At 45.6% G+C, this 20,877-nt stretch overlaps 1 protein-coding gene across 1 annotated transcript in view; it reads right to left on the reverse strand.

Annotated features, from left to right (window-relative positions):
• The window catches only part of LOC306755142 (neural-cadherin), a gene marked incomplete at both ends in the record, with an annotated part of 401,965 nt that overhangs the window by 147,466 nt on the left and 233,622 nt on the right, over window positions 1–20,877 (reverse strand). Inside the window, 8 exons of the mRNA XM_079239421.1 lie at window positions 5,655–5,839; window positions 9,475–9,568; window positions 11,925–12,255; window positions 12,379–12,822; window positions 13,139–13,330; window positions 15,119–15,787; window positions 17,133–17,295; window positions 18,026–18,146. Of these exons, the coding sequence (XP_079095547.1) occupies window positions 5,655–5,839; window positions 9,475–9,568; window positions 11,925–12,255; window positions 12,379–12,822; window positions 13,139–13,330; window positions 15,119–15,787; window positions 17,133–17,295; window positions 18,026–18,146 (2,199 nt within the window). The remainder of the gene's footprint in view (window positions 1–5,654; window positions 5,840–9,474; window positions 9,569–11,924; window positions 12,256–12,378; window positions 12,823–13,138; window positions 13,331–15,118; window positions 15,788–17,132; window positions 17,296–18,025; window positions 18,147–20,877) is intronic.

The raw sequence follows: 20,877 nt of genomic DNA on the forward strand, positions 1-20,877 counted from the left end.
GACCTGCAGGTTAAAAGCAGCTCAGTGATTTCAACGGTTTGTTTTCAATGATGGTCAGTGCGATCATTCAAGAGACCACGGAGCAGAGACGGAGCAACCGTTTTATCTTCACAACGGCAAACCAAACGACGTAAAACTCACGTCACAAAAAGAAACAAAAACAAAATATTCACCGTTATTCTTCCTTAGAAATTTTCTTTTTTACATTTAACAAAAACATTAAAGTTATATGCACCTGATTTCTTTCACACTGTCTGTGGATTTGGTGCACACTAATTGACCTTACCCTCTCCTGAAATGAGTAGGAAATCCTTTTATCTGCTTATATGAGCTTTGACTCTCACTTGCACCTTCATTCATTCTCGTCCTCTCCCCTCTCCTCTTCAGAGAGCATCTGTTGGCCTCTCTGCCTGCTTCTATTAAATATATAATAATGTCTCTGAAATGATAAAATCCTTCAGCCATGTCCCATTTCTCTAAAGCAAATTTAATTCTGAGCAGACAGCCGATGTGGTGTACATCAGGTAGTGATGGATGCTGCTCAACATGTGCTGCCTGAGCAAATCCACAACTAATTATTTTGCCATCATAAGTAATGGAAACAGGGTTTTTCCAAGAGTGCAATGATGACAGCTGAGACCCTGTGAGTCAGGGGAGCGGAGTTAATAATGGGTGTAATTTTTCCCAAAAAATATGAACATTTCCTCGAAATAATGTTGGATCGGTGCAAACACAAAAGTAAACAACAATCAGCACTATTTCTGAAAATAATGAGATCATTCCCCAACTGTCCCAGTCAGCAGGAATCAATCCAAACTGGTATAGTTACCGGTCCAACAGAGCTTGTTGTCATGATGGTCATAGGCCTTCATTAATGGGCACACCTGACAGGTGGAGTTTGTAGCTTCTGTAAACTGCTTTAGGTGTGCTTGGAAAGCCTGATCCAGACAGGTCAGAGTTTAATACAACATGTAGAACCGGACTGGTTTTACATTTTTAACAAGGGAAATTAAATAATAACTAGAACCAGCTATTATTGAAATAATAGCAAATGTGAATGCCCATTTATTGAACTATGCTGAATGATTGAAATGAAATTGCATCAGTATAAGAAATTGAAAAAAAAAAAAAAGAAGTCACACTTGACATTGTAATTGCCCCACATTGGGTTTGAACCCATGAACTTCTGTACTGAAGCACACTGACTTACTCACTAGGCCACTAGCTCCCTCAGTTACACCTTGGAAAAAGCATTAAAAGATGTTTCCAATTGGGATGGAACACCTTTTTTTTCACTTCCAGCAGTGGGACAGGAAAAACATGTGTGAGGTTGAACTAAACTCCAGTAAAGATGTGACGTGACAGACTTTATTGTTCAATGTGAAAAACCTTTTTTTAAGTTGTTTAAGATTCATCAAAGTGTTGAAATGTTGCAGGGAGCATTGTTGGAACAAATCCTTCATATTTAACTGTGACATTTGAAGTGCACAGCTGTGACAAATAGTTCACATTGAGCAGACCGCAGAAATGCGTGCCATCACACAAGCAACAGCCAACAAATGACAATGGAGCTATATGTTAAATGTTGTATTTGAACCTGTTTCTTGTATGTGTACCTGTGTACCAGTGCACAAAATGGACCAATTGCTGAGCTGATTTTTGTTTTGTCCAATCACTGGAGAGGATTTTAACATTTGGCAAAAATGTGAATAACTTGAAAAGTTTACATGTCAGAAAGACCAAAAGTCACAGCACATATCTCCTGAATGAGCTGAACAGTTTGATATTTGAATGGTTGCAGTGAGGCAAAAGGTGTAGGAGGAGTAGCGTGCCAAACATTTTGCAGGAAAGACAATGGGGACGGCAAATTGATGAACCAGACACTGCAAACTGGTGAAGAGCTCTAAAACTCGGTTGAAGCAGCTCTCAGCTCGTTGTGCAAAAACTGACAGATCGCTGTGCTGAATTTTTGCAAGGTCCAATCTGCATTTGGTTGGAAGGACTTTCATCCAATCACAAGGCTGAATTAATTTTTTTTTTTTTACAAAATGCTAAATATCTCAAAAACTACAAAGATTTGAAACGACAGAAGTTGTAGCGCACATCTCCCGAAGGAGCTGCAGGGTTTGAGACGTGAACGATTGAAGTGACCTGAACAGCGCAGGAGGAGTTGCACAGCAAAGTTTGGTGGAATAATAATAAAAATGGCTGAACAGGATCTCAGTAATGTGAATGCCCCCATGAGCATTCACATTAATAAAAAAAAAAACAAAAACATACACCAATGAGATTGGAATCAGAAGAAGAGCTATTTTATAAAGATAATGCTTAAGTTCCCACATCAACACAAGTTCATGCAGTTTTATAACAATAATATCAAATGAACAGTAAAAAGCCAGCAGTTCTTGGTACTGCGAAGTGTGCTTGTAGCTAAGGTGTTGCAACAAATTGTTGGAGTTGTTGATTTTACTAACAACTTTATGTCAACAGCATTTACAGTAAAGATATATTTGACTGTTTACAACCACAAGACTGAACTACAGTAGATTTCCCCACTTTGGGACTGCCTAACAACGGATAATTCAGCATCTGTATTACATCTGGTCTCTTCTCTGAGCTCTCTCCAGTCAGTAAAAGTCAGTCCTGTGTTGACTTTTGTCCTATTTCTCGCTGTGTCACTTTTTCTCTTGTTATACCTCCCCCAGGTAGTTTTTCCTGCTTCTCTTTGCTGAATCAGCAACGATGGGCGTCCAGAAAAGACGAGTGGTGAAGTGTGGGTTCTCAGCCTCTGGGACAACAGTGGCTCCAGGATTATCCATAATGAAACACAGTCGTAGCATAGCGCTAGTTTAAAACAAATGTATCTCCGGAGAACAGAAGCAGCTCTTCTCTCTGCCCTGTTCATCTTAAGCTGCAGCTTCATATCCTAAAGTTTCTCCGTCCCTTTCAGAGACGGAGACATGAGTCTGGTAATCAGAATTGATTCACATTTGAGTTGACTTCCCAGTGACTTGAGACTGGACTGTAAACAACTATTCTTTTTTATGATCTCTTGTATGATCTTGTGTCTGCTGTCTGTGCTTGCTGTCATTTCCTCATACGTGACACTGGCTGAACATCTCACAACAACAGATGCACCTGCCCGCACACAATCACAAAACACAAAACAAAAGTGCCATAACAACAGCTCTGCTGCAACTGTTGGGTCTAAAAAATAATAAAGCAGGAATAAATCATTAAACTACAATGTTTGTGGCATAAAAATCCAGGACACTGGATCATCCACCTCCATCCAACTTTAAACAAACTTAGGTTAGTCACTGTAACATGAAAGCTAAATGTTAGCATCTATTTTAGCAACCAACTGAAGGACAGTTTAGAGCCATGACAGAGTTAGCTTGTTACTGTCACCGGTCTTTCCAAGAATCACCAAAACGAATACTTTATAACAAATTAATAATGGAGACGAGACATCCAATGTTTCATCTTTATTCATTCCATAACTATAAGTCCCATCACCATGGTCTGACTATTCTACGGCAAGTCTGAGGGGACAAACGTCCTACTTAACTTCAAAATGCTGAAGAATAAGATGGTAAGTCACACTAGCTTTGTAGTGAAGTAATGTAACTTCATCTGACTGGTTCTACTGAGTGTGTTCAGAAAAAGAATGAGACATTTACAGAAGAGTTTCCAACCCCTGGGACGTTACCATGATGATGTTAAACTGGGATCAAACTGGGATCATACCCACTATTAACACAATTTAACTGGTTTTGTGTATTAGATACAGCTGCTGCTGATTTACGGATGAGAGGAATAGTTTTTTGGCCTGTTTTGGATAAAAATGAATTAAAGGGGTGCTATGATGGTATTTGGAGTTTTCTGAGCTTTCTACAGTGTTACAGTATTGGATCCTCATCAGACATGTGAACGGCACTGTTTTTTATCACCTAAACGCATGTTTGAGTTTGAGTTTGAGTTCCAGCACTCGCTCCGTTTGGTTTCCATGGCGACGAAAAACGTGTTGTTTTAGAGAGTTTTTTCTACTTGGAAATCCTTGTGACGTCCCGGGGGATAAGGTTCGGTGATTGGTTACCTTCTACTGGTTAACAAGGGCATGTGCAAATACATCAGGCGGGTGGAAAACGTGGGATAAAGTTATTTCCAACGATGGCTGGTGAGTTTACCAAAGAGAGACATCCTGCTGCATTCGTTGCTGTGGGTTGCTGTTTTCCACTTCGTTTTCAGGCTCTGATTCAAGTTCCAACATGTAGGGCTGTATGCTATGTGTTGACATTGTATTTTGTTTTTTTATTGAGTTTAAATTAGCCTAATCCTTCTGTTTATGAGATGTTACAATGACGGCGAAAGCAGGTGCGGTGCGCGCTCCCGATGTAGTGCAGTGGTGGGAGGCGGGGCTTAATGCAGAAGAGTCTCAATCCACTCGTTTTGCCCGCAGGCTGACCTGACAGCCTACGGAGAGGGTCGGTCTGAAGTAAATAAAGCGATTTGTGATGATAACTCCATCAATCCCAGCCCTTCTGGTCTCAGAAATAAAAATAAATTAGCCTGAAATGCACATAATAGTTCCACTTTAAAGAAGAATTTTTTATTCAATTGCAAAAATGATAAAATTAATATTTTTGTGCGCATCTCAGTTATTTTATACTTTTTTCTTGTTTAACAAAGATATTCCTGATGCACTAGTGCAGGAATAATGAACTGATGTCTTGAGCCATTGTCGAGCCACTGCAGGTTTTATATGTTTACCTGCTGCACAGGGGTAAAATAAAACAAAATAAACACCTAAGTCGTATTATTAAAGGCTGATTCTGAGGCTTGTGTAGAACTTGACGAGCTGACATTTAGATCAGGTGTTATTCAGATCAGGTGTGTTGTAGCAGTGAAACAGCTAAATCCTGCAGGACAGTTGGTGATGCTGCACTAAGATCCAACACATGGGCTCCTCTCTATATTTAGGAATAAATTAAATAAACTGCACTATTAGCTTTGGAAATTTCTGTCTAGGTCCAGGTGGATTTTTGTATATTAACTCATCCGGATACATTTCCATGTTCATCTGCAGGTTTTCTGAATTCAGTAAAGCAATGAAACGGTCCAGAGGAGAGGGACGCAGCATTTGTCAGTTTAAGCTACAGATCAGAGCCGTTACAAAACGCTGGCAGATAAAGGGTGAGATTCTTGGATATAATAATGCAGTCTTTGATTCATAACAACTAAAAATGACTTGCAACTTGGCTTAAATTTGACTTGGACATGTAAAAAAGCACTTGTAACAGCTGGTCTTTTGTCTCCACTCAACACCTCCATTAACTCAGCTGCTGTTTAGCAGGTGAAAGAGACCCGTCAGACGGTTTCCTGCTGCACAATATTCTTATCTGAACCAACTAAACTGGTGTTTGTGGTATAAAACCAATTCATATCATAACCCAGCTAAAGAGCAGTTTAATGGGCCGTTTTCCCCAACAATAGCTTGACTGTATCATGACAAACAGGAAGTGATTGATCTCTGGGAAAAGACAACTTCAGCAGTCTGCTGACATCAGAATGGTGTCAAACTTATCGCACTGCCGTTGGTACCAGAGCCTTTATTTTAAAAAGCTGACTGTATCTTTGGGAATCAATCTTACCTGCGAGGCGGAGGGACCCCGAGTTGTAGATGGCGTCATCCCGCAGCTCCCTTACATGTACAGTAACAGCAGAGACAGCATCTGGCCAGATGCCATCTGAAACACGGACCTGGAACTGGTAGGTACCGAGTGGGGCGTTCTCCTTGATGATTAAGAAGCCCGTCCGTTTGTTCAGGATGAAGTAACTGAGAAGAAACAAAAACACGCGTTGACCCATGACAGAATGTAGTGGCTGGTATGTAACAACCTGGACTGGATCGGCTTGTAGTTTCAGCTCAGGTGAGGTGACCTGATCTCAGACATCCCGCCATGTCCTCTGCAGCGGTGCTGATTGCTTATAAGGCTACGGCCCTCAGTGAGTCTGCAGAGAATATTCCCTTTGCTTGTTTAGCAGGTGTCAGCATGGACGCTATCTTTCAGGGTAGAAATAAAAGCAAGACTGCATTTAGCAGCTGGTAATTCTACCTACTGCTTTGCTGAGGGATAAACTTTATGAATGGAACCTGTTATGTGCATTAAACTGGGTAATTAGTTAAGATTTGGGGTTAAGTACGCTTCACTTTTCCACTATGTTACAAGTGGACAGTACACGCATTGTGAGGTAATCCTCATAAAGACATGTTTGAATTATGAAACAGAGAGTAGGTAATTGCCAAATGTCCCCAAAGATCCATATTGAATGTTTAAGCATCCAGATTTATGGCCAGTGATAATGGAAGTCCTCCTGGTAAGTGCCCTTCACATTGGGAGGTTAACAAATCGTTCTTTTATTAACCGAAGCTGGACTTTTTCCTCTTCCTAACCTTGCCTTTAACACAACTGATTTAACAAAGTGCCAATAGATGCATTTAAATAATCAGGAAACGTAGGCAAAAAAGAAAACCTGGAAGCAGGAATGGCAAATTTTCCCATTTCCTCAATTTCCAAGTAAGTTTTCCAGTTACGATGTGCATTTAAATCAGGGGTGTCAAACTCCAGTCCTTGAGGGCCGGTATCCAGCAAGGTTTTGTTGTTTCCTTCTCTCAACACAGCTGATTCAAATCAAATGGATCCAGCAGCTTCTTGTCAACCTATTGATTAATTTCGGTCAGGTGAGACAACAAAAACCTGCAGGATACCGGCCATCCAGGACTGGAGTCTGACACCTGTGATTTAAATAAACAGCGACATGTGATCCAAACCTCACAGCACCTTAAACTCTTTAGTCAATAAGTCTGTGTGTGAGTAGGTGGCTTTATCTCCTCTTCTACCTACCAAGTGGTTTACATGTCGGACAGACCAGGCAGCCTGTGTTCATGTGTGGCTGTGCGTGTGCAGCAGGTTGTGACTGGTAGGTGTTTCAGTTCTGGTTTTACAGTCCACCTGTAAGCTTCGTGTGGCGTTCAAGGCCTTCTTCAGTCAGTATTTGTGGCCTGTGGCTTCAGAAGCATTTTGATTGGTGCTACTTTTCCTTGTCGGCAGGGCGGGTCATAAAACACGCAGGTGTAACGCACGTAACCTGCAAGCTTACGCCATTTGTTGTTACAACTCGCCAGTTTTACTCCGATCTGCAGCTCATTTTTCAGGCCAAAGAAAAGCAGCTTTCACTTGCATATTTAGGCCGTATTCAATGCCTGGGTCGGACAGGAAAGATCATTTTATATATGTGGGACCTGTGTGTGGGAAAAAACCTGACCCATGCATCATGAGCTGGTGTGTGTGTGGGTGTATGCAATGAAATCTCTCCTCAGCCTTTGGCCACCTTCAAACACCATTTGATCTCCTTTTGTGAGCCACCTAAAGTTTGCCATCTTGAGGAAAAGTTTCAGCTTGTCAGTGGCACGTCTCTGGTCATCAGAGTCATTCCAGTTTAAGAGGATTCTTAGTTACTTTTAGTTCGCTTTGCCTGGTTTTCTTTTAACAAACAACTCCTAGATACCGCAGAGAGCAGGAGGAGTCAACATTTTGATCCATTTATCTAAATAAATGTATATATATATATATATATATATATATATATATATATATTATATATACATACACACATATTCACACACATATATATATATATATATATATATATATATATATATATATATATATATATATATATATATATATATATATATATATATATATATATATATATTCACATACATATGTGTGTGTGTAGATATTAGGTTTCCTCCTCAGATATGGAGGTGGAAGACAAATACTTAAACATCACTAAGTCCTGACATGCCTCCCCCTGATTTTTACCAGTTTTATCCCATGACAAAGCAAACAAATGTGCAATATTTAGGGAACAAAACAAAAACAAAAACAATGCCAGTCAATATTCTCTCACTGGGATGAAGGCTGAAAATAAATGACTGACTAATTGAAACCATATTAAATGTAAAACATGTATAATGCGTCTGTGTCATCCATGTTATATGAAAGCTAAAAATATTAGTGGCATTTTATTGGCATGCAGTTGCCTGCAGTGTCTGTTCCAGTGAACCAGGATGAAAAAAGACCATTACAAAATAACATTTCAAGCACTTCAATCAAAGCTTGTATTACATGTTTTATCTTTTATACGGTTAATCAATTTCCCTCTGAGAAAGTATCAGAAAGTGAGCAGAAATGATGTGGGAAGGAGGAAAAGGAAAAAAAAAAGCACAGGATCATGAAGACATGCGAGGAAGCAATCTGACTTAGTCCTTTTCCTCCGTGCCGCCCTTGTACAGTAAATGAACTCATTCAAGTTTAATTAGAGAGGAAATCCAAGACAGAACCTTGGCAAATCAAATAATGAAGCACTTGCACAGACAAGGCTGCATTAACATATCTCACAGCACATTCTGTGGGGGTGAACATCATGTCTGAGCTCTAGTACTTAATACCAGGGTTCACTTAACTGGAGGAGAATTAGACTTTTCTGATGACTCTTTTTCTCAGATTTCTGGAGCCACATCATCGTGTCACCTACGACGAAGCAAAGTTTAATATTCTACAAGAAGATAGACACACGGTTACTTAGCGATGTTCAAAGCGAACTTGTGTGTATATTTAGACTGAAATGAAAAGACACAGCAGCACTCTTACTGAAACTGTTTAACTTGAATGGAATAAAAGATGGAGAAAAGGGATGTCATTTTGGGTTCTGCTGAGTCTGGAGGATAAACACTGAAGTATCACGGGCTGCTGGAGAGTACTGGGACTTTGAGGAATAGTATCTGTGAATGTATTATGAAAATAAATCAGCTCTTTGTCACTTTTAGTAAGAGGAAGTCTCAAAAAGCAGACTACAGATGATAAGAAGCAGACACCCACATAAAGAGGGGACTGGAATGGGGAGGGGAAGAGCGAATTAAATATCAACCTGAGAAGGAATATTTGGTGAGAAGATGAGGTAGAGAAAAATACAGATTTTACTCAGGACGTTGTTGCTTTCCAGGATTTAAACAGGTTTTGTTGGGTGACTAACAGGAAACGGCAGCAGTGACCCTCACTACATCTGCAGCTTGATGATGTGTTTTAGATCAGCCGACGTGTCCGTCATTAACATCAGACAAGCTTCAGTTGACTTTTCCTTCAACCAAACAGAGAAAACAACCATACATAACCTCTAGCCATCGCTCTGCACTGCTGCATCTGTCTGCAAAACTAGCAAAAAGAGCTGGCAGCCTCCTCTAAAACTGCTCTAAACAGATTCTTCAACGATACGTTTTAGCTCCAAATACGTCGCAGGCATCTTCCTTATGCAGCTACATGGTTAAGTGACCAGTTTCAGCTGAATCAAGCTGCTACAGAAACTTACCAACCAACACATTTCTACTGAAAAAGTTTCATTTACCTCGGCACATGTCCTTCAAAGACATAAGTCTTGTTGTCCCAGTCATCGGGGTCAGGAGCGTAGACCTTTCCCAGCACGGTGGTTGGCATTCGACCTGAAAAAAAAAGTTACATCCACGTGTGAGGAACCTGTGTTTGTCTCTGCATTACTGATGCAGAAGCTCACGTTAGATCTGGAAGCTGGAATCTGCCATCATATTTAATCTGTACATGACACAAGCAGCATGTGTCATACATGTAAAAGCTTTAAGATGAGTAGGCTAAGAGCTGGAAAAGCACAGCCTCAATACATCACAAACAGCTCAAGTGCAGCAAAACGCAGAAAAGAGATGATAAATTAAAAGGCCTGAAAGTTCATGCTGCAGGATTCATCATTTCCTCTCAGCAGAACCAAGACGGAGCCTGAAGCTGCTCGAAACGCGACAAGGAAACCAAACATGCTGTTTGGATGCACAAAAATTACATTCAAGCTGAAAGAAGTAAACTATGTGGGAATTATTCAGAGCCTTCAAAACTTAAAGCAGACTCAGGCATGAGGAACTTCAGCCCCTGTTTGTCTTTGCAAAAAGCTGCAGAGGAAAGAGTGGAGAGACAATTTGCCATTCATGTCAGCTTTTTCCCATGAAGGGAAATAAATGAAAGAGATATATTTTGGCTGTCAACAGCAGCAGGCGGAGCTTTTGTTGGAACTGAACACGTTTCACATTTTCATACTTTCATTGTCATACTCACACACAAATACCATAATATGTAGCCTATCCTGAATGTGTGTGTTTGTGTGTGTGTGTGTGTGTGTGTGGGGGGGGGGATAAATGAATAGATAAATACACAAATAAATAACTTGATTAATTAATTATCAAAATACAATAAAATAAAATGACAGCTAACTTCTTTAAGCTCAACAACCAATCAGAAATGACTATCTCTGGCCCGACAACCAGATGTGCGACACCATCTTTCATCACACCTTCTGTGTAAAACCTCATGTTCATGTTTCAACAGGTCAGTTCAGCGTCATCAGCCGGTGTTTTCCAGCTCCTACTGGTCTCCCCCACTGGTCTCCCCCACTGGTCTCCCCCGACTGGTCTCCTCCACTGGTCTCCCCCCACTGGTCTCCCCCCACTGGTCTCCCCCACTGGTCTCCCCCGACTGGTCTCCTCCACTGGTCTCCCCCCACTGGTCTCCCCCCATTGGTCTCCCTCCTACTGGTCTCCCCCCACTGGTCTCCCCCACTGGTCTCCCCCCACTGGTCTCCCCCATTGGTCTCCCTCCTACTGATCTCCCCTCACTGGTCTCCCCCACTGGTCTCCCCCCACTGGTCTCCCCCATTGGTCTCCCTCCTACTGATCTCCCCTCACTGGTCTCCCCCACTGGTCTCCCCCCACTGGTCTCCCCCCACTGGTCTCCCCCATTGGTCTCCCTCCTACTGATCTCCCCTCACTGGTCTCCCCCCACTGGTCTCCACCTACTGGTCTCCTCCACTGGTCTCCTCCACTGGTCTCCCCCCACTGGTCTCCCCCATTGGTCTCCCTCCTACTGATCTCCCCCCACTGGTCTCCCCCATTGGTCTCCCTCCTACTGATCTCCCCTCACTGGTCTCCCCCACTGGTCTCCCCCCACTGGTCTCCCCCCACTGGTCTCCCCCATTGGTCTCCCTCCTACTGATCTCCCCTCACTGGTCTCCCCCCACTGGTCTCCACCTACTGGTCTCCTCCACTGCTCTCCCCCATTGGTCTCCCTCCTACTGATCTCCCCTCACTGGTCTCCCCCACTGGTCTCCCCCCACTGGTCTCCCCCATTGGTCTCCCTCCTACTGATCTCCCCTCACTGGTCTCCCCCCACTGGTCTCCACCTACTGCTCTCCTCCACTGGTCTCCCCCTTACTTGTCTCCCCCCCACTGGTCTCCTCCACTGGTCTCCCCCCTACTTGTCTCCCCCCATTGGTCTCCCCCACTGGTCTCCCCCCTACTGATCTCCCCTCACTGGTCTCCTCCACTAGTCTCCCCTCACTGGTCTCCCCCACTGGTCCCCCCCCCTACTTGTCTCCCCCCCACTGGTCTCCCCCCTACTGGTCTCCACCAGAGGTCTCCCCCCACTGGTCTCCCCCTTACTGGTCTCCACCACAGGTCTCCCCCCCACTGGTCTCCCCCCTACTGGTCTAGACCACGGGTCTCCCCCCCACGGGTCTCCACCAGTGGGGGGAGACCAGTGTGACTAACGGTGCATCATAACGGGTACGTCTCACCCTGGTCACCGCCTGTTTGACCTTCTTGCCCTCTGAGCCTGAATATGCTTCAGCGCCCTGTGTGTGTGTGAGTGTGTGTGTGTGCAGCAGTTTGTGACCGTGTGTAACATGACGTCTGTGTTTTAATGAGGAACTAAGCGTCTGCCACAACCTTCCAGCGCAGCATTTAAAATGTGTCAAAATACTCTGCAGATCAGTTTAATCACCTCTGTGGCTGTTGATGAAAATCTGCTTCTCCCCCGCCGCGTGCGCGTGGTCGTTGTGGTCCCCGATGGTCACAGTCAGGGTGCTGGTCACCGTTTTGGCCGGATGGCCGCTGTCACTCATAACGATGGGAAGGAGAAACTCTTTCTGACGCTCACGGTCAAATGTCCTCAGAGCGGTCAACGTCGCTGTGCCGTTCAGGTTGTCCTGAAGGTAGAAATCGTTGCTATGGCGATACTCGGGGGGCACGGTGAAGTGAAAGGGCGGCCCGTTCTCTGGAGAGTCCCGATCCACAGCTCGGAGGAGGGTGGATGTTTGGTTCAATCTCACTACCTGCAGACGGAGGGGGAGGGAAAGGAGGTGAGGTGCTTCGGAGTCATGAAGAGTTTATTTTTATTTATTTATCTATCAGACCGCCGCTAATCAATAACTACAAACCACCTGAGCCAAGCCTACCTGGGGTCCAGCCACATTCTCAAACACTATCGGGGAGTACGCTGCCTCAAACTCTGGTCCGTTATCGTTCACATCCAGCAGGGGCAGCTGCACCGTAGCGCTGCCTGTTAGAGGCGGCACCCCATGATCGGTTGCTATGACAACCAGGTGATGCTGCTGAGTCTTCTCCCGGTCCAGCGGCCGGGCCACTGAGAGTACCCCGGACTGGTCCATCACAAACAGACCGTCGGGATCCGATTCCTCTGACAGGCTGTAGGTGATGTCACGGTTCTGGCCCGAATCGGAGTCACTGGCCACCAAATGGGCCACGCTAGTTCCCACGCTGATGTCCTCAGGGAGTGGGGCAAGAGACAGAAAATGTGGAATGAAGACTGGAGCATGGTCGTTGTAGTCGTCCACCTCCACCACACAGTGCAGAAGGCTGGAGAAGTCCAAGTCCTCCACCTGAAACGGGAAGCAAACGCAGCTTCAGGACCGGCGAGGATGTGGCGATGCTGAGCCGGACTCGCGGAGCCTCCCTCATCCCATCACTTTAATTACTTCTTTTATTGTTTACAAACAAACATTATATCTGACAGATGAGCCAAACGCTTCAGTTTGCTCCACAAGCTGCTGAAGAATTACTTTAATCTTCTCCACATTGAAATGTTTTAGACCAATAAAAACACACATCTCCACTTTCAAATCTGTGATATTTCAACTCCAAGAGCTGAAACACACAAACACGACATGAAATCCCAGTTCCTGGCAGCAGCTGTACCTTCAGCGTGAGGTTGAACCGCTGCTCGCTGTGCCGCTCGTAGTCCAGGCGTTTCTTCAGCCTCAGCACGCCACGCTGCTCCTGCTTGTGACTGACCATGAAAAACTTCTGTTCCTGGTCTCCAGCCACAACACTGAAAGTCAGCTGGGCGTTTTCTCCCGTGTCCTGGTCCTGCGCTGTGAGCTCCAGCACCTGCAGCAGGGAAACAGCAATGCTGAGTGGGATTCTGGGGCTGGAATAAAAAAGCTTTAAGAGAAGTCGTGTGACGTTTGTATTGTTCTCAGATAAATGGATGAAGTCAGGAACAACATGCACCAGTAGACCTCCAACAGCAACAGACTGGCTAACAACCACATTTCACTGAGAGGGACTTCAAATATCTGTTTTTACAAACATGTTAGACCGGTCCTGTAGAACGAGCCAAAGAAATTAATCTCTTTATAATGATCATTTCATTTTCTACAGGAAATATAGAGGAATATCAGAAATATAAAAGATCCAGTTTATGCATCAACAGACCTTTTTTTTTTTTTTGCATGATGACACGAACATGAGATATTTTTAGAGACGAATTGGACCCCCATCGACCCATCCTGTCCCCTGTCGACCCGCCCTGACCCTCCTCAACCCATCCTGACCTCCATAGACACGTTCTGACCCCCGTCGACCCGTCCTGACCCCCATCAACCCGTCCTGACCCCCGTCGACCCGTCCTGACCCCATCAACCCATCCTGACCCCCATAGACCCGTTCTGACCCCCGTCGACCCGTCCTGACCCCCATCAACCCATCCTGACCCCCGTAGACCCGTTCTGACCCCCGTCGACCCGTCCTGACCCCCATCAACCCGTTCTGACCCCCGTCGACCCGTCCTGACCCCCATCAACCCGTCCTGACCCCCATCAACCCGTCCTGACCCCCGTCGACCCGTCCTGACCCCCATCAACCCGTCCTGACCCCCGTCGACCCGCCCTGACCCCCGTAGACCCGTCCTGACCCCCATCAACCCGTCCTGACCCCCGTCGACCCGTCCTGACCCCCATCAACCCGTCCTGACCCCCATCAACCCGTCCTGACCCCCGTCGACCCGCCCTGACCCCATCAACCCATCCTGACCCCCGTAGACCCGTTCTGACCCCCGTAGACCCGTCCTGACCCCCATCAACCCATCCTGACCCCCGTAGACCCGTTCTGACCCCCATCAACCCATCCTGACCCCCATCAACCCGTCCTGACCCCCATCAACCCGTCCTGACCCCCGTCGACCCGTCCTGACCCCCGTCAACCCGTCCGGACCCCCGTCGACCCGTCCGGACCCCCGTCGACCCGCCCTGACCCCCGTCGACCCGTCCTGACCCCCGTCGACCCGTCCGGACCCCCGTCGACCCGTCCTGACCCCCGTCGACCCGTCCTGACCCCCATCAACCCGTCCTGACCCCCGTCGACCCGTCCGGACCCCCGTCGACCCGTCCTGACCCCCGTCGACCCGTCCTGACCCCCATCAACCCGTCCTGACCCCCGTCGACCCGTTCGGACCCCCGTCGACCCGTCCGGACCCCCGTCGACCCGTCCTGACCCCCGTCGACCCGTCCTGACCCCCATCAACCCGTCCTGACCCCCGTCGACCCGTCCGGACCCCCATCAACCCGTCCTGACCCCCGTCGACCCGTCCGGACCCCCGTCGACCCGTCCGGACCCCCGTCGACCCGTCCGGACCCCCGTCGACCCGTCCTGACCCCCGTCGACCCGTCCTGACCCCCGTCGACCCGTCCGGACCCCCGTCAACCCGTCCTGACCCCCGTCGACCCGTCCGGACCCCCGTCGACCCGTCCGGACCCCCGTCGACCCGTCCGGACCCCCGTCGACCCGTCCTGACCCCCGTCGACCCGTCCGGACCCCCGTCGACCCGTCCGGACCCCCGTCGACCCGTCCGGACCCCCGTCGACCCGCCCTGACCCCCGTCGACCCGTCCGGACCCACCTCTGCATTGGGCTCTGCGTTCTCGGAGATTCGGGCCAGGCAGGAGTGATCGGTGAATCTGGGGGCGTGGTCGTTTACATCCTTGATGTGAATGGTTGCAGTTCCAGTCCCGGCCATGCCTCCTCCATCTCTGGCCTCCACAAGCAGAAGATAGGACTCCACCTGCTCTCTGTCCAGCCCTCCCATCCCGACAGCGATGGTCCCTGTGCTGGGATTAATGGTGAACATTTCTGAGAAGGTGGGCACTCCTCCCAGCTCAGCGTTAGCAGCATCTAAACTTCCCACAATCCTGTAGGAGAGCACGGCGTTCTGTCCCACGGCTGAGTCGTCCAGGTCGGTCGCTGTCATCTCCATGACAGACGTCCCCACTACTGAGTTCTCTGCTACTTCTCCGTGGCAGCTGAGGGCGCAGGTGAAGACAGGCGCATTGTCATTGATGTCCCACACATTGATGATGACGTCTGTGAAGCCTGTCAGACCTTCACCGCCCTCGTCTGTCGCCAAGACGACGAACCGCCAAACGGCGCGCTCCTCGCGGTCCAGCGTCCGCTGGGCGTAGATCTTGCCTGTGACCTCATCAATTATGAATTCACTCTCTGCACCCTGTCCATGGAGAGAGTAGCGCAGGGCCTCCTGGTCAGCGTCCTTATCGGGGTCGGACGCGGTTACCTACGTGACAGGAAGAGATTTATCACCTAAAGCTGAAACTCTGCTGAGGATTCAACTGTTCCACAAAATCCAGCTGGGATCAGTGTTGTCTTTAACCATCACTTCATCTAGAAGCGCTCCTCTGTCCGTTTTTACAGACAATGACTCCCGGTCAAGGTACTTACACTTCATGTCACATCGACCCGTAGCCAGGATGTGACTTTTTGTCTTGTGCTCTGACAACAGAAGTACGGCTATGAATAATTCAGAAAACATTCAGCATAACTCATCCTGTATGCGCCGCCGTCAGCTTCAAATGTAGCTAAGCTAACATATATGAGTAATAAAAAATACATTTTATACACAGAAACAGGAAAAACACCAGATTGAGGGTTTTAGTTCAGGCCCTGAAAAGGCACATGCATTAATGTCCATCAACACCTGAAGATTTTCTCCTCAAGGATTCAAGTGCAGCTTGAAAGGAGACCAGACAGAGCGCCGCATCCCAAATGGGGTACTGGAGACTCTCTGGGGGACTCAAAGTAGAAAAAACAAAACAGACATAGTTCCCATCTAAGTTCAGAAGGAACTAAAATCTGTGTTTTAGCCTGATGGAAGTTTCCAGCAGGATGAATAAAATGTGAACACACGTAGAAAACATGGAGATAGTTTTCACTCCAGCTGGATGAATCAACAAATGTGTTCTAGATTAGAATAGATCAGATAAAACAGAACTTTAATCGTCCGTAAATGGGGAAATTTAGTGTTGCAGACAGATGTATATGGTATAGACCGCAATAAAATCCACACACTCATCTGTGTTTACAGAAATACAAAGAGAAGATAATAGAGGAAAAGGGAAAAAGAGACGTTATAACTAATGTTGCAGGAACAAAAATAAAGAAATGGAACAAAAGCAAACGCACTGTTGACAAACGCATCTTGTTCTGCTGAAGTTTCCAGGAGTCGACTTACTGACTCATTTCCAGTCACAGCGATGAGAAAGTTCGCCATGAATTTCATCATGGATTCTCCACATCCAACATGTTTACATTGTTCATAAATCAGCAAAGATGTGGCACAGTGTTCACTTCTGTTTCAATCAAAAGCTTTGCTTCAGCTCGGGGCTACATGGCTGAGAAATGATTCCACGGGGGGACGTCTCTGGAAACGTTTTTAGGACACAGATGTAGAGGGACAACACACTGTTCAGAACAATGTTCAGAATTTTATCAGCAATATCTAAATCAAGTTGACAATAATATGAAACCTCTTGTTAAAAACTTTGACTGGAATCCCATTTGACCACATGAGCAAATCATCCTGAAACAGGACAGGAAGATGATGAATCGGGAGTGGAGCGTACCTGCAACACAAACACCGGCGAACCGTCCAGCTCCTCTGTCACGCTGCCGTAGTACTCGTTAACGGTGAACACCGGAGCCTCGTCGTTCTTGTTGACCACGTTTACCGTCACTGTGGTGTAATCTTCCCATTTCCCATCTGAGGCCAGGACATGGAGCTTGTACCTGGGTAAACGTACCGGTAAATAAGTCTAAAGGCTTATTTATTTTTTCTTAACCTGTAATTCATTCAGTCTTTATGATGCGGTTTGGTTATTTCTAGGCAGCAAACTGAACTGGTGAGGATGAGGAAAACATGGTGGTTGGGGGTAAAAAAATCAAATTTTACGATGTTAGTCTCAGATCAGATAAGCAGACTTTCTTCTTCCAACAAAATCTCCATTTCTTGAGTTAACCCTTTAACTTTCACAGAAACAAAATGACCAGAGAAAAACGTTTCGCTGTTTGTTTTGGACAAGAATAAACAGAATAAATGTTTTTTAGTGAATGCCTGAGATGTTAAAAAGAAGAAGTTAATAATAATGTAACAACAGTGAAATAGTTGGAGTGTGAAACAGCAGTGTTATAACACACAGTTTGGGTTTTACATTCCCAAACCAGTTGGTAGAGATTCTCAGGCAGGTTTATAAGATATTGATCAAAGTCACTGCAGCGTTCCCTCTACCAACCATGTCCTAAAGGGTTAAAGTTGTGAGACGTCATGCAGCTGAGTTGCTGCATGCAGAGAAACAATAATGATATTGTTAATATTGATACTGATAAAATAATCCATAACTACATAGTTTAGGATGCAATGTCTGAAACAAAAAAAACATTTTTTTAAATTTCTCTGAAGATTAATGGGGATCTAAAAACGTCTTCCTCATTGGTGACTTCCCCTGGAGCAAGAGCCTACCTTTTGTTCTGTTCATAGTCCAGAGGCTGAGCTATGAAGATGGTCCCCACCTCTGGTTCTACATCAAACACTCCTCCTGTGTTTCCTGACGTGATCTGGTAGCGCAGTTTGGCGTTTCCACCTGCAGAGAGACGCTGCGTTACTGACAGAGCAAACGCTTGCCTCTTCCTGTTTTCTTATGCTGAACACAACATTCCATATTCATATTCAACAGAGAACAGAGTGGAAGTCTCAGGATGAGAAGTGAGAAATAAAAACTACAACAAGGTAACTGATTACAACCATTCACCAGAATTCTCCTATTATTTTTTGAGCAATCTGAAAAAAAAATATGACCAAGCTTGTTGGTGGGACTGAAATGTCCCATTTGTCCCGACCACATCAGCAATTTTCTGCTGCTTATCCAGACCTTCTCAGGACAATCTTCCAGCTCTTTCAGATGGACACCAAGGTGTTTCCAGGACAGTCAAGACATAAAATCCCTCCAGTGTGTTGTGGGTTTGCCAGAAGGCCTCATACCAGAGGGACGCGTCTGAAACCGCATCCAAACCAAAGCCAGACGCCCAAACCACCTCAACTGATTCATTTAATGCATCAGATCGGCGACTCTTCTCTGAACCTTTTGCTGGATGAGCGGCATCCTCAGCCCACCCCTTCAGGTGAGCCAGTCTCTCTTCACAGGACGATCATTTTAGCCGTCTTTCTTCTAAGTTTTACTCTTAGAGTCACTACCCACAGGCCATGACCGTAGGTGAGCGCTTTAGTCTGACTGCCAAGCTGACAGCTTCCCTTCTTACTCCGCTCAGTCTTCAGAGCGATATAACACATCCCAGCTCATCAAGGAGATGCCAACATACTCCTTCAACTGAGACAGACACTCCTGTACTGACGTTTTCTTCATGTGGAAGCTGGATGTTTTTACACAGAGACAAAGAGGAAAAGCTCGTGTAACACAAGGACACAACATGTTGGCGACATGTTGTCTCACAATGTTTTCTTCCTTTCTTTATGACAGTCAGACAGAGTAACTAATATTCTTCTGTTGAACGTAAATCCCTCTTTTCTGACAGCAGACAGCAGCCTCTGACGTGACGCTTCATGCCGGAGAAATTCCTGGTGCTTGTTGGAGTTTTCCACGTGATAAAGCCAAATGAACCACATCATCCTCAGCAAGCAAAGAAGGAATTAGCAGAAAATCAAAATGAGAATTTTCTTTTGGCCCTTAGAAAGTGCTGAGTCCCATCCAGGGTCACTGCAAAACTGGAGCTTATCCCAGCAATTAGCAGGCGAGAAGCAGGTACACCATGGACCGGTCACCAGTCCATCGTAGTGTCTTGAAACTTTGTTCATGAAAGTTGTGAACAGAATTGTAATAAAGAGCCTGGTGGTGTCCAACGTGCACCAAACTTATGAACCAAACTCTCCCTCCAGCCTTAAGGCCCATTTCTGCTTCCGCATGTCATTCGCCGCCATGATCAGATTTCCATGCATCTTTTACAGTACCGGTGTTGTTCAGTCAGTTCCTCCACTAGGGGGCAGAGTGGAGATCAGAATCACTTCCACATCTTTACAACGGTTGGTAGTGGTAATGTACCGCCATAAAGTGGTTTAATTACAGATCAAATCTGTCGTCTGCATTGAGCCTAAATAGGTGGTCAATGTCCCACCATGAATAACCACCTGACCACGGTGGAGGGGTTTGATTGCCCCCGGAGCAGGTTAGAGATCCTGGACCTCCGCCTGGAGCTGGGTTAGTGGAAAGGCTGGTCAGAAAGGAGACTGGTGGTTGGGTCCTAGTTCATCCTAGTTCTTTGTTTGAGAAAAATAAATGTGGTTTGAATGGAAAAACATATTTATGGGGTACAACTATGAAAATGGCCAAAGTGCTTACTGGGAAAACACAAAACATTACAATTTAGGATTTGTACAAAAACCAAGTCCTAAAAGTAAGCCTAACATTATTTCTTTTACATCAATAACCATTTCATTGTGAATTGAATATTTTATGACAGATTTATGGAGCAGAAATAGTTTCTACATAAGAAACGCCTGCGATTTTTAGCCTTTTTAGCTGTCAGACGTGAACAATGGAGGCATCCGAGGTGTTGTTTGGAGTGCACGATTATTTCAAACCCAGAGAAGCGACAAATTTGAATTAATATAATTATTGCTGTTATCTGTGTTTTCCATGAACTCTGTACTGAATGTCATCCGAAGCCTTTAACAGACATGATACGTGCCTTATGAATTTAAATGTGTGCTTATTGTGGATAGGAATAAATAAATCTCACAAAAGCCATTGACAAGTGGAGAGGTCCTGGGATCTGAAGCCGGTAAATGCTGCGTTTGGAGCCGCATTTCACTTTAGATCCCACCCATCTGCTGAAGGACTCTTTTGAATTGATCACAAACGGCATCAACGTGCATCAAATGCTGCGAGTCTGAACAGATATTCTGCAGCGGGGAATGAAACCCATGGAGGTGGACGGGACCGAGCCCCAACAGGCAGCGGTGTGGTGGTCCCCTGACAAGTGGATATACTCTAAATGTTACGCCCTTGTTTTAAAAAACAAAACAAAACAAAAACAAAAAATAGCCCAGAAAAATTGTTTCATAACAAACGATGTTTAAAACTATTTAATTTTCTCCAAAAATTCATCAGCATATTTGCTCATTATCACTAATCTGTGCTCTTTGGTGTCAGGGAGGAAGAGTTATGAAATGAGTAAACCAATACTGGCACATAGAGCTGGTGAGACAGGCTCATAGACTTATATACATCTATGTTTATTGTGTCTATGTTCAGGCTAAAGTTAATGTAGCTGATGGCTAACTGCACCAGTGTAGCATCA

This window comes from Telmatherina bonti (genome assembly GCF_933228915.1).
Source record: "Telmatherina bonti genome assembly, chromosome: 1".
Lineage (NCBI taxonomy): Eukaryota > Metazoa > Chordata > Actinopteri > Atheriniformes > Telmatherinidae > Telmatherina > Telmatherina bonti.